This window comes from Aquarana catesbeiana, linkage group LG03 (genome assembly GCF_042186555.1).
Source record: "Aquarana catesbeiana isolate 2022-GZ linkage group LG03, ASM4218655v1, whole genome shotgun sequence".
NCBI classification, from domain to species: Eukaryota; Metazoa; Chordata; class Amphibia; order Anura; family Ranidae; genus Aquarana; species Aquarana catesbeiana.
This window is the reverse complement of record NC_133326.1, coordinates 673,123,417-673,138,664: the sequence shown is the minus strand read 5'-3', so window position 1 is coordinate 673,138,664 and position 15,248 is coordinate 673,123,417. Positions and strand designations below refer to the sequence as shown.

Below are 15,248 nucleotides of genomic sequence, written 5' to 3'. Positions count from 1 at the left end.
TCCCAAACAGAGGAAATGTTCTTACCCAAACGGCGAACTCCATTAAAGTCTATGGGAGCTGAACAGGAAAAATCAAAAGTGCTAATTTTGAAGGTTTATATGCAAGTAATTGGCCATAAAAGGGATATGGCGGTCTGGGTACTGCCATTGTCATTGCCAGTGGCCCCGCCCCTTGCCTATATAAGAAATGTCAAAGCGCAGAGCAGGCACATGGCGGGAGGCCTCCCAGGAGGCAAAAGCGGTTTAATTTTTTCCTACTTTTCGGGTACGGCGGGCGTCATGATTGACGGTGGAATTTTTTTATTTTTTAATTAAGGACTTGTCAAAAACTGTTTCTTGTGGTTATTACTTTTTAACACTTTTTTGGCAAATGGGTATGGGTAGGATGCCCATTCACACATGTAGGGAGACAAGGGCATGTGGCCTGGTATGGTTCAGGAGGCTGGGGCGCTCGTCCCCTCCCCTTTGTCTGGTATGGATTGGCGGGGGGGGACCCCACGCCATTTTTTTCTTTATTTTTTTACCGGGACTTTTTTTTTTATTATTATTCAGCTGTCAGCAGGGAAACCCCCATGACAGCTGATGACTCATCGGTTGTTGACGCCACTGCTGGCTTCCCAGCTCTGCTCCTTAACAACCAGCTTACACTGCACCTTGATTGGGCAAAGCTTTGCCCAATTAGAGCACAGAATTCTCTGTGCAGAGCTCAGTGCATTGCAGGGTGTTCGTCGGGAAGCCGCAAGCTGTCACAGCCAGGTGCCCATAGTGAAGATGCCGGCACCAAGGAAAGGAGACAGAGGGTGAAACCGACTGCTGTGAGCACAACGCTGGATCATGAGACAGGTGAGTGGCTGTTTTTAAAAGCCAGCAGCTACAGTTATTGTAGCTACTGACTTATATTTTTTTCACAGGAGACTGGAACTCCTCTTTTAGGTTAGCCAATAAAGGGCATCACTTAAATTCCAAACTTTCTGCATTAGTAGATGGCTAACACAGTACAGTACTCTACTACTGTCCGGATAGAAAGTGGAAAGTGAGCCATGCTCGGAAGCCCTACCGATCCTAGTGAGGAGCCCTAGAGTTACTATGGGCTGGAGTGACTCCACATTTTTTAGCTCAAAAGCCTTGTCTCAGAAACCTGTGTTTCTAAGAGAGATTGCAGAAAATTTAGGGGACTTTCTGCCTTAAAGTGGTTGTAAACCTTCGGGTTTTAAAAAAAACATAACAAGCATGCCTATACTTACCTGCTCTATGCAATGGTTTTGCACAGAGCAGCCACAATCCTCTACTTCTGGGATCCCCTGCCAGCACTTCCAAGCCCCTCCTCTTCATTGGGTGCCCCCACAGAAAGACACTTTCCCTTTGGGCACCTGTGCGGGCTCACTTTTGGTCCCACTGCTGCGTCCATTGACACAAGCAATGGGACTCAGCCCCGCCCCCCACTCTCAAGTCACAGAATTTCTTGAAAGCAGTGGGAGACAATGGCTCCTGCTGCTATCAATCTGTCCAATGAGAAGAGGGACAGTGGCTGGAGCCGCTGAGCTCATGCACATTGCTGGATCGGGCTCAGGTAAGAAAAAGGGGGGTCTGGGGGGAGCTGCAGCACAGAAGGTTTTTCACCTTAATGCACAGAATGCATTAAGGTGAAAAAAACTTACTGCTTTACAACTACTTTAAAGAGGACATAATGTGGAAGGTGTGCCCCAAAAAAATGAAGGACTAGTTACTAGTATTGCCTGTGGTTTTCTTGCAGCTGATCCTTATCCCCATTGCTGACTTACCATAACTTGTTTTGTGCTCTTTTTTGTCTGTGTGGTGGCAACTGGCAACCATTCTGATAGAGGCAGGACTCTTCTTTCTTATGTCAGAGCTGCCCTCATTATGAATGGTGTTCTGATGACTGGTGAGGCAATGATCAATATGGAACCTCATTGAAGTCTACGGGACCCAAATGTGAAAAATCAAAAGTGCCCATTTTGATGGCTTATATGCATGTAATTTAGCATACAATGGTTATGGGGGTCAGGGTACTGCCCTGGACATGAATCAATGAAAAAAAGTTTGTAAAAAAAGTCATTTTTAAATGAGCAGTGATTTATTGATGCTTAAAGTGAAAGCATAAAAAATGAAAAAATCCTTTCAATATAGTGCCTGGGGGGTCCCCTTAATTTACTTGTAAAGTGGCACATCTGTACTGTGTATAGAAGCTGCTGCAGAAATAATTGCATTTACTGAAGAATCTGGAACTGCCTCCTCCCAGCCACGTACTACTCCCAAGGGTTCTGCGGATGGAAAACCATCTCTTACTGTTTGATATATATCTTCCTCTGCTTCAATGCCTCCAAAACTGCCAGAATCCTCCTCTTCCTCCCTCTCTTCTTGTGTGTTCTGTTGCATAGGAACAATGGTGTCTGCATAAAGTGGGCCTTGAGAGGAATGGAAGTCATTCTCTTCCTCCCACTGTTCTGCCTCAAGTGCCCTGTCCATAATGCCACGCGGAGTCTGCTCCAGCAGGAACACAACAGGGATTGTGTCACTGATGCATGCATTGTCACAACTCACCATCCTTGTGGCCTCCTCAAATGGTGACAGTACAGTGCATGCATCCTTTATGAGCAGCCAATGGCGTGGGGAAAAAAAAAAAAGAGCTGGCCTGAGCCTGTCGTTGTGCCTTACTCACACAGGCCCTCTGCTGCATGTGCAGCCGCTGCAGCATTGCCAAAGTCGAGTTCCACCTGGTGGGCATGTCACAAATCAAGCGGTTATGGGCAGGTGGAATTCCCGCTGAATTTCAATCAACCGACTATAGACTTTTCTGGCCTGCTTTAGCAGATCTTCCAACCCTGGGTACCTATTTAGGAAACACTGCACCACCAAATTCAGGACATGTGCCAGGCATGGCACATGTGTCAACTTTCCCTGTCTAAGGGCAGACAGGAGGTTTGTGCCATTATCACACACCACAATTCCTGGCTCCAGCTGGTGTGGCATGAACTACCTCTGGGCCTGTCCCTGCGTAGCTGCAAGAATCTCTGCTCCGGTGTGGTTTCTGTCCCCTAGACACACCAGCTGAAACACTGCATGGCACCTTTTAGCCTGACACATTAAATAGCCCCTTGAACGCTTAGGGGGTACTTGTGGTTCATAGGACAATTCAGCAGAGGAGGGCATGGAGGCAGAGGAGGAGGAGGGGGTAGAGCTGACAAATCTGGAATCATCACCACTAGCTGTATGGAGACGTGGGGGCTCAACAAGCTGCAGCACTGAGCCCTGTCCTGCATCCTTCTGAGTTGCAAGCAGAGTTACCCTGTGTGCTGGGTACGTAACACACTGAAATATACGGCGTTAAACTTGCAGCAACACTCTGGACTGTACAGCATTAAACTTGCAGTAACGCACTGAAATATACTGTGTTAAGTGTGCAGCAACACACAGAAATGTACTGCGTTAAACAGCACATAACGCACTGAAATATACAGCGTTAAACTTGCAGTAATGCAATGAAATATACTGTGTTAAACGGTCACTACACTCACACAGTCTGAACTATCCCTACATTCACACTAATGTAAAGATAAATGGTCGCACTACACTCACACTGAACTATGCCTACATTCACACTAAACTGATATTCTACACTGACAATAGAATCACAATAGCACACTATAGCACACTAACTGTCTAATAGCACTGAACAGAGCCCTATTCTATCCCTCTCCATGCCGATATCACACTGAAAATGGCTGCTATTAAAAGAATAATTTTATAGTGTGGGGCGGGACTAACAGCAATGAGCCATGATTGGATAGAGTCATCATGACAGCGTCCAATCATGGCTCTGACAGTGCTCTGTGCCCTGATTGGGCAAAGCTTTCATTGCTTCAGCCAATCAGGCCTTTCAATGCACTGTGCGGCGGCACAGCACATTGCGGTCCTTCGGCGGGCCGAACAAACGATCAAAGGCCCTGATAATTCAGTTGTTCGGCAAATGTGCGAACAGCCAATGTTCGGCCCGAACTCATGCTTGGGCCGAACAGTTCGCCCATCCCTAGTCAACAGTAATGTAGTGACATTACCAAATCTCTTTTAAAATTCCATGAGACTAGCAGTCAGAGGCAGAGGTGCCTCATATGATTTCATACTGCATATATCCAGACTACAGAACAGGAGTGCCTAAGAACAGTCTCATCAGGAAGTGCACTGTTATGTTTAAGTAGGAATTCAATTCAAAATGCAGATTTTTCAGGATACTGCTTAAAAATTTGTGCTTTCTATGTATTCCCCATAAGGTAGCAACATCACTTTTTGAGTGTAGATCCCCTTTAAAATAGAAGTAAAGGAATCTTTGTTTTTTTTTTAGATTCATACTTACCTACTGGTGGATGCAGCATGGGTCCTCTGCTGCATCTGTCCCCCACGCGCCTCTGCACTGAAAACTGATCGATTGAACACCGCCAATCACTCGGTTTTCAGAGCTCTGTGAGCAGAGAGCTGCAGACTGTCAGTCAGCAGCTCTCTGCTCATCTCCCTCCTTGCTTATTGGAGCGCTGAGCTGTGGAGGGCGTGGAGCGGGCCGTCTCAGGCTCTCAGCATCTCGCTGAGAGCCTGAGACGGCTGGATCCACCAGGTGCCTGAGATGGGTGTCAGTCCAGGCACCTGGCGGATCCAGACTTCCATTGTAGGGATGATGCGATGCCTGGACTGACATTGGTGACGTCTCTCTGCTGAAAACGGGTCACAGGAGTGCAAAATTAATTGCACTCCTGTAAACCATAGAAGTACAGCCAAATGAGCTTTGGCTGGACTTCTCCTTTAAGTATAGTTGTATTAGTAGCTGGGTAACTAGTTTCACTTGTTGACTGTAACTGATCTTCAATAATTCTAAGACAAGTTTTAGCTAGCAGAAGATCACGTTGAACTGAACTTGTTCTGTAATGTTGAAGGGGTTTCACAGCTTATCCGAGCAGCTTCTTCACTTCTGGAGAAACTGCTTGAATAAGTTGAAGTGAAACTGCTTGAATAAGTCATAAAGCATCTTCGCATTCAACCAGGCTTGCTCTGTTAATGTTGAATAACTACTACTAGTTTTACCATGCCCTGGATAAGTGAAAACGTTCACAGACATAAAAAGAGTTTTCTTTATTTTGCAGGTTCGGAAGGTTATGCCTGCAGACTCCTTCTACTTCACGATTTTCCGGGATCCAGCAACCATGGCAGAGTCTTCTTTCTCCTACTATCATTTTGTATCTCCAGCCTTCAAGAAGGCACCCAATTTCACAGCTTTTATTTCCAATCCATCATATTACTACCGAGAAGAAGAGCAATTCAACCACTATGCTCGCAACCTCTTATGGTTTGACTTGGGGTTTAATAATAATGCTCCTTTTACAGTGACTCTGGCAAGAGCTGGAGCACAGACAGTGGAGGAGATGTTCAACTTAGTTCTACTTACAGAATATTTTGATGAATCAATGGTTCTTCTCAAAGAGGAGCTATGCTGGGATCTGGATGACGTGGTCACCTTTAAACTCAACATTCGTGAGTCTTCCAGACCACTGGGACCAGAGGATGTAAAAAAGCTTCGGGCATGGAATTCTCTAGATTGGTACCTCTATGAGTATTTTAACCGAACCTTCTGGGACAAGGTGGAGCGGTTTGGCAAAGAAAAGATGGATAATGAGGTTATGAGATTGAGAGAAAGAAGGCAACAGTTAGCTGAGCTCTGTCTTCAGAATTTGGAGCCAGTAAGGGCAGAAAACATTAAGGAGGATGCACTTAAACCATTTCAAAATGGGCAGGAGAAAATCCTAGGCTGGGCCATAAGGAAAGACCTTGAGCCTTACATTCGTAGTCGTTGTGTTCTAATGGTCACTCCTGAGCTGCAATATAAAGACTTATTGGATGCACGCCAGTTTCCAGCACGCACAAAAATGGGACAGAAACAGTGGCACGTGCAAGGGTAGCAGCTCGGGGGGGAAAACCCTAGTTGGCCAATTTATATAAGAAAGTAGAAGATCTGATTGCTGCAAAGTGGATACAATGTCAAAACACAATAATTTCCTGCATCAAGACTAGGTCTGATTTTATTAGGCGAAGGTTTGTCACTTTGATTAGAGAATGATTTGTTGAGTACTAACTATGCACATGCACCTCTTTGCTGAATTTGTTCAGTGATCACTGTAGGTGCAGTCTTCTTAACTTCACCATCACAAGCATGCCTTTATTTAAAAAATTACTAGAAGGCCCAAAAACATTGACAAAAATGAGTGTGTATGCTACAACTAACAAACTACTAATAATAATAACCCTAACAGGCAGGTTTTAGTGCAGTACTAATGTCATCATGGTCCTTCAGTTATTGATTTATTATGTGGTTTAGGAGGTTATTTTTAATATTGGGAAGTGAGATTGGAAAGGGCCCCTCCAAGTACAGAAACAATGCAAGTGCACTTATAGAGTGTAATGTGAAAGCAAAAACTTTACAGTGTACCGCTGGAGCCCCTTAGGATTCAGTATACATAATTTGCAGAAAGTTGGTGTTTCATTGGGGCTAGACATGCCCTTCACAATGCAATACACAGTCCTAGCAATAGATCAAGCAGGCCAACCACTGCATTGTGGGATGAGGTAAGCAGTGCCCACTTTCTCCATCCCACAAGTTTGGATTTTTCAGGGAGCTCCACTGGTGCATTGGGGAAGCAGGAAAAACACCATGAACTTAATTTAGAACTTCACTAAAAAAACATTTTGGGATCTTTGGGTAGGGTAAAAAAAGAATTAGAACCTTTATCAGGCTTTACGTTCTATTATTGTTCATACTAGAGAGTTTTCCTTGCATCTCCTGTGCCAGAAATGTGGCAGCAAATGAATGGGAAATTCCCAAAGGAGAAATTCCATGTTTGACAGCTGTCCCACCAGAACAGGGATTGCCACTGGCAAATTTCTGCTCTGCTTTTATTTTGGTGACCTCCTAAAATGTTGGACTTCCCTTTTCTTTCTTTCCAAGTTACAAAAGTCACCATAACAGATAGTGATGATGGATCTCACCTGTGGAGGCTTAAAAAAGGAGTAAAAAAGGACTGAGGTTCTAAGCCAGGGATCTCCAAACTAAGGCCATCCAACTGTTGTGGAACATCACGTCCCATGAGGCATTGTAAAACTCTTAATTTTTTTCTGGGGGGCGGAACTCCTCTTTAGCATATAGAGGGCCCCATATTACCCTCTATGAAGTTGTAACTTGGGCCTCTCAACTTTGAGTCCAGCTGCTTTTTTTTAACATGACTACAGCTGTTCACCTGTATTAATAGAGGCAGAAGATGGCCAAAAGTATGTGGACACGCCTCCAAATATTTGAGTTCAGGTGTTTTAGTAAAGGACACTATTAATGTTACATCATGCGATCATACGAAGATATTTTAAGAAAATTGTAAATGGCGAACGTGTGATAGAGATTTGGGGAAGAGCCTTTTCTGCTCCAGCATGACCGTGCCCCTATGCACAAAGCCAGATCCATAAAGACATGGTTTGATTATTCTGGTGTAGGGGAACCCAAGTGGCCTGCATAAAGCCCTGACTTCAACCCTAATGAATACCTTTGGGATGAATTGCAATGTACATAGTGAGCTGGGTCTTCCTGTCAAACAGCAGTACCTAACCTCTTTTGGCTGAATGTGCACCAAATCTCAAAGACATGTCTTTGGTATGGGATGTCCAACAAGCTCATAAAGGTTTGATGGTAAGGAGTCCACAAACATTTGGCCATGTAGTCTAGTACAATTTCCACAAATGGAGTGGTTACTGACATTATCCTAGGCCATCTAATGCTAACTCTGTACGCCGAGAGGTTTATTAAGACTGGACAATCTCCAAAAGCTAGATAGCCAGTGCTGAAAAAATTAGAGCTGACCCCTAATATTATTATTTTTTGCTGTTTTTTTTAGCTTTTCAGACCTCTGTCGATGAAAGAAAATGTCCCTTTGTTTCTAAATAATGCATGTTTGTAATGCAGTGTCTAGCTTTGCAGCACTTAACAAAAAACAATAAAAAAATACTTATATTTTTAGGAGTATTTTAGAGAGGGTGGTAAAGGTAAAAATTACCGATATATCTACTTCTACTTTCTCTTAGGAAATAATGGTAAATATCTCCAAAGGGGGACACAGTCAAAAAAAAAGAAAAAAGAACGCATTTTCCATAGATGGGGGAGAGTTAGAACTGCTATTAGTTGTTGTTATTAATGGCTGTGGTTCCTTGTCCCATGGACAACCTCCCATTTGTCATTCTGATATCAAGGTTTTAACGGCGTAATGTGCACTAGTTCAAACCTGCACAAATCTAAGATCCAGGAACATTTTAATTACATTTTTTTTAATTGCTTAAAATTGTGAGACATACAGAGAAATTGTTAGGGTGAAAGGTTACGCACCCAGACAATGTCTGTGCCCATAGAAAATAATTATACACCAGTTTGTGCCTTGGCTACAGCAATCTGTGCCAAGAAGCCTGATATGGTAGTGTTAGTTCACCTCAAAAAGGAACAGCAGGTGAAGTTAGAAGAGGCCTCTTTGTGAGAAGGAAGATGCTCCAGAACTATATCTTCAGAAGGCATGTTTTTATTGTTTATAGAAACATTCAAAAGACACCATCAACATGTTATGTGGAACTGTACTGGTCACTTCTTCAGAATAGTTGTATGTATACAACACATTGAAGTGAGATGGGTTGGTCTCTAAGGCTTGTATTCTCAGAGCTGAACCCATCTTTGTTGCCGTCAACATTTGAAGACACCATTGTTACCACAAAACCATCATCTGCTTTTGTGGCTCTGCATTGGCCACCTCTTCAGATTAGGTGTACAAAATACTTGAAGGTACCACAGATGTGAGCACATTTTTGATCTAACTCAACTTCTCTATAATCTATAATGTATTGTATAATCTACTACACCAAAACCACAAAAAATTGGTCTGGAGTTCTATAATAATTTGGCACTGTTGGGCAATTGCTTTACCAGGTACAACGTTAGCTGTGCTTACATGGTTTGTATGTTTATTTATGAAAAAAAAAATTGAAGAACTGTTTGTTTTGCTGACTGATATCGCTAATTTAGTTAGCATAAACATTCCTCAATTAAGAAATGTTTCAGTATTAAAATATTAAATGTAGAGGACCACGTATTACCCTTAATGTAACTTTTTTTTATTCTTTATTTTTCCAAATTTTTGCTATACAAAAAAAGAAGACAACGTTTTCCCTAAAAAAAATAGGGATATCCATTAACATATTTTATCCCAATACCAGGATCCCCATTTACCCCCATCCCACCCCTACCTTTGGCCCAGTCTGAGGTCCTGAGCACTCTGGAGAAGGTTTTTGTCCAGGATATTCCTGTACTTGGCCGCATTCATCTTTCCCTCGATTACAGCCAGTAGTCCTGTCTCTGCAGCTGAAAAACACCCCCACAGCATGATGCTGCCACCACCATGCTTCACTGTTGGGACTGTATTGGACAGATGATGAGCAGTGCCTGGTTTTCTCCACACATACCGCTTAGAATTAAGGCCAAAAAGTTCTATCTTGGTCTCATCAGACCAAAGAATCTTATTTCTCACCATCTTGGAGTCCTTCAGATGTTTTTTAGCAAATGCTATGCGGCTTTCATGTGCCTTGTACTGAGGAGAGGCTCCCGTCGGGCCACTCTGCCATAAAGCCCCGACTGGTGGAGGGCTGCAGTGATGGTTGACTTTCTATAGCATTCTCTCATCTCCTGACTGCATCTCTGGAGCTCAGCCACAGTGATCTTTGGGTTCTTCTTTACCTCTCTCACCAAGGCTCTTCTCCCCCGATAGCTCAGTTTGGCCAGGCAGCCAGCTCTAGGAAGGGTTCTGGTCGTCCCAAATGTCTTCCATTTAAGGATTATGGAGGGCACTATGCTCTCAGGAACCTTAAGTGCAGCAGAAATTTTTTTTGTAACCTTGGCCAGATCTGTGCCTTGCCACATTTCTGTCTCTGAGCTCTTCAGGCAGTTCCTTTGACCTCATGATTCTCATTTGCTCTGACATGCACTGTGAGCTGTAAGGTCTTATATAGACAGGTGTGTGGCTTTCCTAATCAAGTCCAATCAGTATAATCAAACACAGCTGGACTCAAATGAAGGTGTAGAACCATCTCAAGGATGATCAGAAGAAATGGACAGCACCTGAGTTAAATATATGAGTGTCACAGCAAAGGGTCTGAATACTTAGGACCATGTGATATTTCAGTTTTTTCCTTTTTTAATGAATCTCCAAAAATGTCAACAATTCTGTGTTTTTCTGTCAATATGGGGTGCTGTGTGTACATTAATGAGGAAAAAAATTAACTTAAATGATTTTAGCAAATGGCTGCAATATAACAAAGATTGACAAATTTAAGGGGGTCTGAATACTTTCCATCCCCACTGTACCTTAATATTTTCTTCCAATATGTTATGATCTTAGGACAACTCCACCAGATATGGGCCATGGTTTCTGTTTGTTAACATCCTCTTCAACACTCCATTGTTTGCCCCGTTTGATATTTCCCTACTATGTCCGGGGTTCTATACCACCTAGTTATGCACTTGTAGTTCATTTCCACAACTCCAATATTTACTGATGATCCATGTACCAGTCTCAAAATTTTTCCTACTTCTTTTTATATATGTTGGAACTTCGAGCTCCTTTCCCTCCGTGAGAAATTTTATAGATCCGCAAAATACCTCCATGAGCTTTTTCCGTGGTACATAATCGCTCAAATGCTGTCAGATCACCCCCCTCTCTCACCGGGTGTGGTATTGCTGCTGCGAAGTGCTTGAGCTGGCAGTACCACCATTCATTAATTTCAAACATGTCTTTTTTGTTTTTTAATTCTTGAAGTGAGCAAATTTCCCCCCTTTGTGTTATATCTCGTAGTTGTCTTTTTTAATCCAGTTCCCACCTATCAAACTTTTCCCTGGTGCAAAATAATTAATTTCCTTTAGTGCCATTAATGGGGAATTATATTCCCATTTATTTTGTTTATGCAACAAGTCCCATACCCTAAATACATTCCTTGTCAGTGTATGTGTATTTCCTCCTAGTGCCCTGTGTTATGGTGGTGTCCAAATATTTCTACCTAGCTGTGTGTCGGCCATTGTATGTTCTATTTTTACCCATCTTTTCTCGTTTTTCGATTTAGCCCATTCCACCATACGTGTTAATAGGACCGCCTCGTAGTACTTTTTAAAGTCTGGTAACTTAATCCGCCTTGGCTTTTTTCTTTCTGTAAGGTTGCTAGAGCTATTCTAGGTTTCTTATTTCGCCATATTAATTTTGTTATTAGAGTTTTTATGACTCTGAAATATGCTGGGGGTATATATATATGGGGAGCATCTGAAATGTGTACATGATTTTGGGCAATATTATCATCTTTAGGGCATTGATCTGGCCAATCCATGACAGAGGTCATACTGCTATTCCCTGTTTATTTCTATTTTTAGTTCCTTCAACAATGGGATATAGTTTGCTTGGTATATTTTCCCCAGTGATGTCGTTAGCTTTATCCCTAGATACTTTATTTCTGTCTTTCTCCATGGGAACGGGAACACTTGCTGCAGACTATATTCATCTTTTGAAGAGGTCACCATATTCCTTAAGAGCTTTCAATAGGTTAGGCATGGAAATTCAAGGGTTGGATATATAAAATAATATATCGTCTGCGAATGCAGCTAGTTTGTGTATCTCCTCTCCTACCTTGAAGCCCCCTATGTCCGCGTTGCTCTGTACCATCGCCAGTAAAGGTTCCAGCACAAGCACGAACAGTAGCGGAGATCCCTGCCTCATCCCGTTATGCATTCCAAAGGGGGTTGACAGTGTTCTATTGACCTTTATGGCTGCTGTAGTATTTGTATAGTGTTTGTATCCACTTTATCATCCTTGGGCCTATTCCCATACCTTCCAAGGTGCTCATCATGAAACCCCAGTCTACCCTGTTGAACGCCTTTTCAGCATCAATCGACAGGAGTAGACCAGGGACTCTCCCCTCTCTTATTTGGAGCAACAAGAACGTTCTTACTCCATTGTCCCTTCCCTCTCTTCCTGGGACAAAACCTACTTGGTCGGGGTGGACTAGGTCAGACATTAACTCTTTCAACCTTGTTGCTAGTACTTTCGCGAACACTTTAGTGTCCGTGTTTAACAATGATATAGGTCTGTAGTTTGAGCACTTGGTGCACTCTTTACCCTCTTTTAAAATAGTTGTAATTGTGGCCAGTAGGGCTTCTTTGCTCATCTCATACCTCATTCCCTGTCCATTAAATTATTTACATAGTTTTAGGGACAATATTTTTCACATTTTTTTTAAATATGACGTCATAAAGCCATCTGCCCCTGGACTTTTTCCAGGTGCTGATTCTTTTAATACCTGGTTTATCTCCTCTACTGTTATCGACCTTTCGAGAGCCATTGTTTTTTCCTCTGTTATCCTGGGAATCCTATCTTTTTTTAAGTATTCTTTAATTCTTTCTTTTTTGCCTACTTCCTGTTGTCCTTTCTGGTTTTGACTGACCGAATACAGCAGCTCATAGAAATCTCTGAACACCCTTGCAATATCCTTTGTATTATATATCATCTCGCCTTTTTTGTTTTGTATTTTTTCTATAAAATGTATTGATTTTTTTTCCTTAGCATCCCTGCCAAACATTTACTGTTTTTACTTCCCCATTGATATCTTTCTTTCGAGATTTTGTTGAAAGTTTCCCTCATTTCCTGCTCTAAGAGTTCTTTTAATTCATCCCTTTTTATTACCAGTTCTTGCAACTGAGCCTGATCTTGCCTTCTATTTTTTATGCCCTTGCTCTATTATGTATAATCCTTCTATTAGTTCTTCCCTCTTTTTTCTTCTTTCCTTCTTTTTCCTGGCTCCCAATGAGATCAAGATTCCCCATACATAGGCTTTATGGGCCTCCCACAGGGTGTTATCCGTGATCTCATCTGTTTCATTAAAAAGAAAAAAATGTTCTAACTCCTTTTTTATTATTTCCACCCCCTGCTTATCTAGGTCCTCATTGAGCCTCCATGAATACAGCTGTCTCTGGGCTTCTGTTATCTTTATTTTCATGGACATTGGAGCATGGTCTGATAATGAGGTTATTTCTATATTTGTAGATATTACCATATCTAGCATCCTATGTTCAATCAACCAATAATCAATCCTCGTATATACGTCCCATGCACAGGGGAGTAGAATGTAAAGTGCTGTATCTTAGGATGTTGTATTCTCCACACATCTGCTAACTGAAGGTGATGTAATTTCTGTTTTATCGCCTTTAACTGGATGTTCCTCATACCCTGCACATGGTATGTACTATCTTGTTTCGGATCCATACAGAAATTCAAGTCTCCTGCTATAATCGCTATAATCACCTGTCCTTTTTTAAATTCCCACAGCTTTCTCAGGACATCTCCTAAGTAGCTTGTTGGACCTCTGTTTGGACAATATATATTAACTAATGTACACTCCATTCCTAGTAACTTCCCCTTGAGTCTATCCTCCAAGGAGAACCGGACCCCTCAACATATTCCAGTTGCAACCCTCTTTGCCTTATTTGTCATTGAGTCACCATAATACCACTCTGGATACTGTGGAGAGTACAGTTTCACTTTTGTTTTATGGGAAAGGTGTGTCTCTTGTAGGAAAGCCACTCCTGCCCCATAATGCTCAATTTCTTTCAGTATTTTATGCCTTTTTTGTTGGTGTATTTAGCCCTCTAACATTGTAGGTCAATCAAATTAATTGTGGTCATGTTTGGCTAGTTTTACCCCTATTTTCATGGAGACGGGATCTATGTCTATATTTACAGCTGTTTTCTATGGGGTCTACGTTTTTTCCTCCCTCCCTCCTACCACCCCCTTTCCCCCTCCCACCCCCCCAGCCACCTCCCGGCTCCTGACTCGTAAGTGGAGCCCCTCTCCATTTCCCTCCTGCGAATCTATCATCCTAGGGTGTTGCTCCGTCCAAGGACGCCCACCCCGCCCCCCACTCCTCCCCCCATCCTCACAGGGGAGGCGGAGGGCGGAGCCGTCGCCCCTGAGACAGTCTAGGTTTCCCAGTATTCTAGCACCAATTCTCTTTTTTCGTCCTCTTCCTCCCTCCCCTCCCCCCCAAAACTCGCCCCCCCTCCCCAGAACCATCTCGAACAGTCTCCTCTTTGTCTTTAAACTTTTAAGTTCTTCTTGCGGCTTTCTACGAGTTCTGCCATTGCCCTTCTTCTTCTCTCACAGGTCTTCCAATTTCCGACCATCCTGGGATATATACTATTGGGATATCCAGTTTCCTACAAAAATCTTGCAAGTCTTCAGGGTATTTTAATCTCACAGATCTACCCTCTTTCTGGGTTATTAAAGATGCCGGGAAACCCCAGCTATACTTTATGTTAACCGCTCTCATTTGTTCCAATAGTGGTTTGAGGAGTCTTCTTCTAGCCAGGGTTTCTGAGGGCCTCCCCCTCCTACCTCAGAGGTGGCCAGTCTCTCAGTCTTTTCCATATCTCTGCTTTATCTTCATATAGTTGGAATCTTACTATAACGTCCCTTGGTACGTCAGCATTTAAGTTTGGGGGTTTCCTAATCCTGTGTACTCAATCAATCCTTAATTCTTCCTCCTCTCTTCTGTCCAGGAGGGGGTTAAATATTTTGCTCATTATTTTTTCAACTCTTCTCCTCTATTTTCTGGAAGCACCCTGTTCTGTTCTGACGTCTACTTCGGTTTTCTTGATTTTCCAGTTTGTATTGCATTTCTCTTTGTCCCCTTTGCAGGGCTTTGACCTGCATCTTTAGCTCTTTTATTTCTAAGGCTTGCTTATCGTTCTTTTCCTCCGTTTCCTCCACCCTCTTCAGCAGCTCACCCAGGTCAGCCCGCATTATTGCAATTTCTGTTTTAAAAGAGTTTTCTAGACTTGCAATCATATCTATTATTTCCGCTTTAGTTGGCATTTGGGCGCTGGTAGTTTGTTCCTCCATTCTGCTTATCTCTACTCCACTTTCTGTTGTAGTGTCCTATGTGTCTCCTTTCTTTTTCCCAGGGTCTTTTTTCTTTTCTTAGTTACCTGTTGTTGTTTTTCAGATCCCAGGCTTTTTGGGCTTTCTTCTTTTGTTAAGTATTTCTGGATCGTGCTTGTATTCAAGCTCTCCTTAGGGGTTTTGGGTTCTGTCCCTTTTATAGTTCTGCCTCTCATACTGGTATTTTTATTT

At 42.6% G+C, this 15,248-nt stretch overlaps 1 protein-coding gene across 1 annotated transcript in view; it reads left to right on the top strand.

Moving 5' to 3' along the window:
- Positions 1 to 6,125, top strand: part of LOC141134724 (galactose-3-O-sulfotransferase 4-like) — a 76,801-nt gene extending 70,676 nt beyond the window's left edge. The window contains exon 3 of the mRNA XM_073624162.1: positions 5,151 to 6,125. Within this exon, the coding sequence (XP_073480263.1) occupies positions 5,151 to 5,963 (813 nt within the window). The 3' untranslated portion in view covers positions 5,964 to 6,125. The remainder of the gene's footprint in view (positions 1 to 5,150) is intronic.
- Positions 6,126 to 15,248: the final 9,123 nt, after the last annotated feature.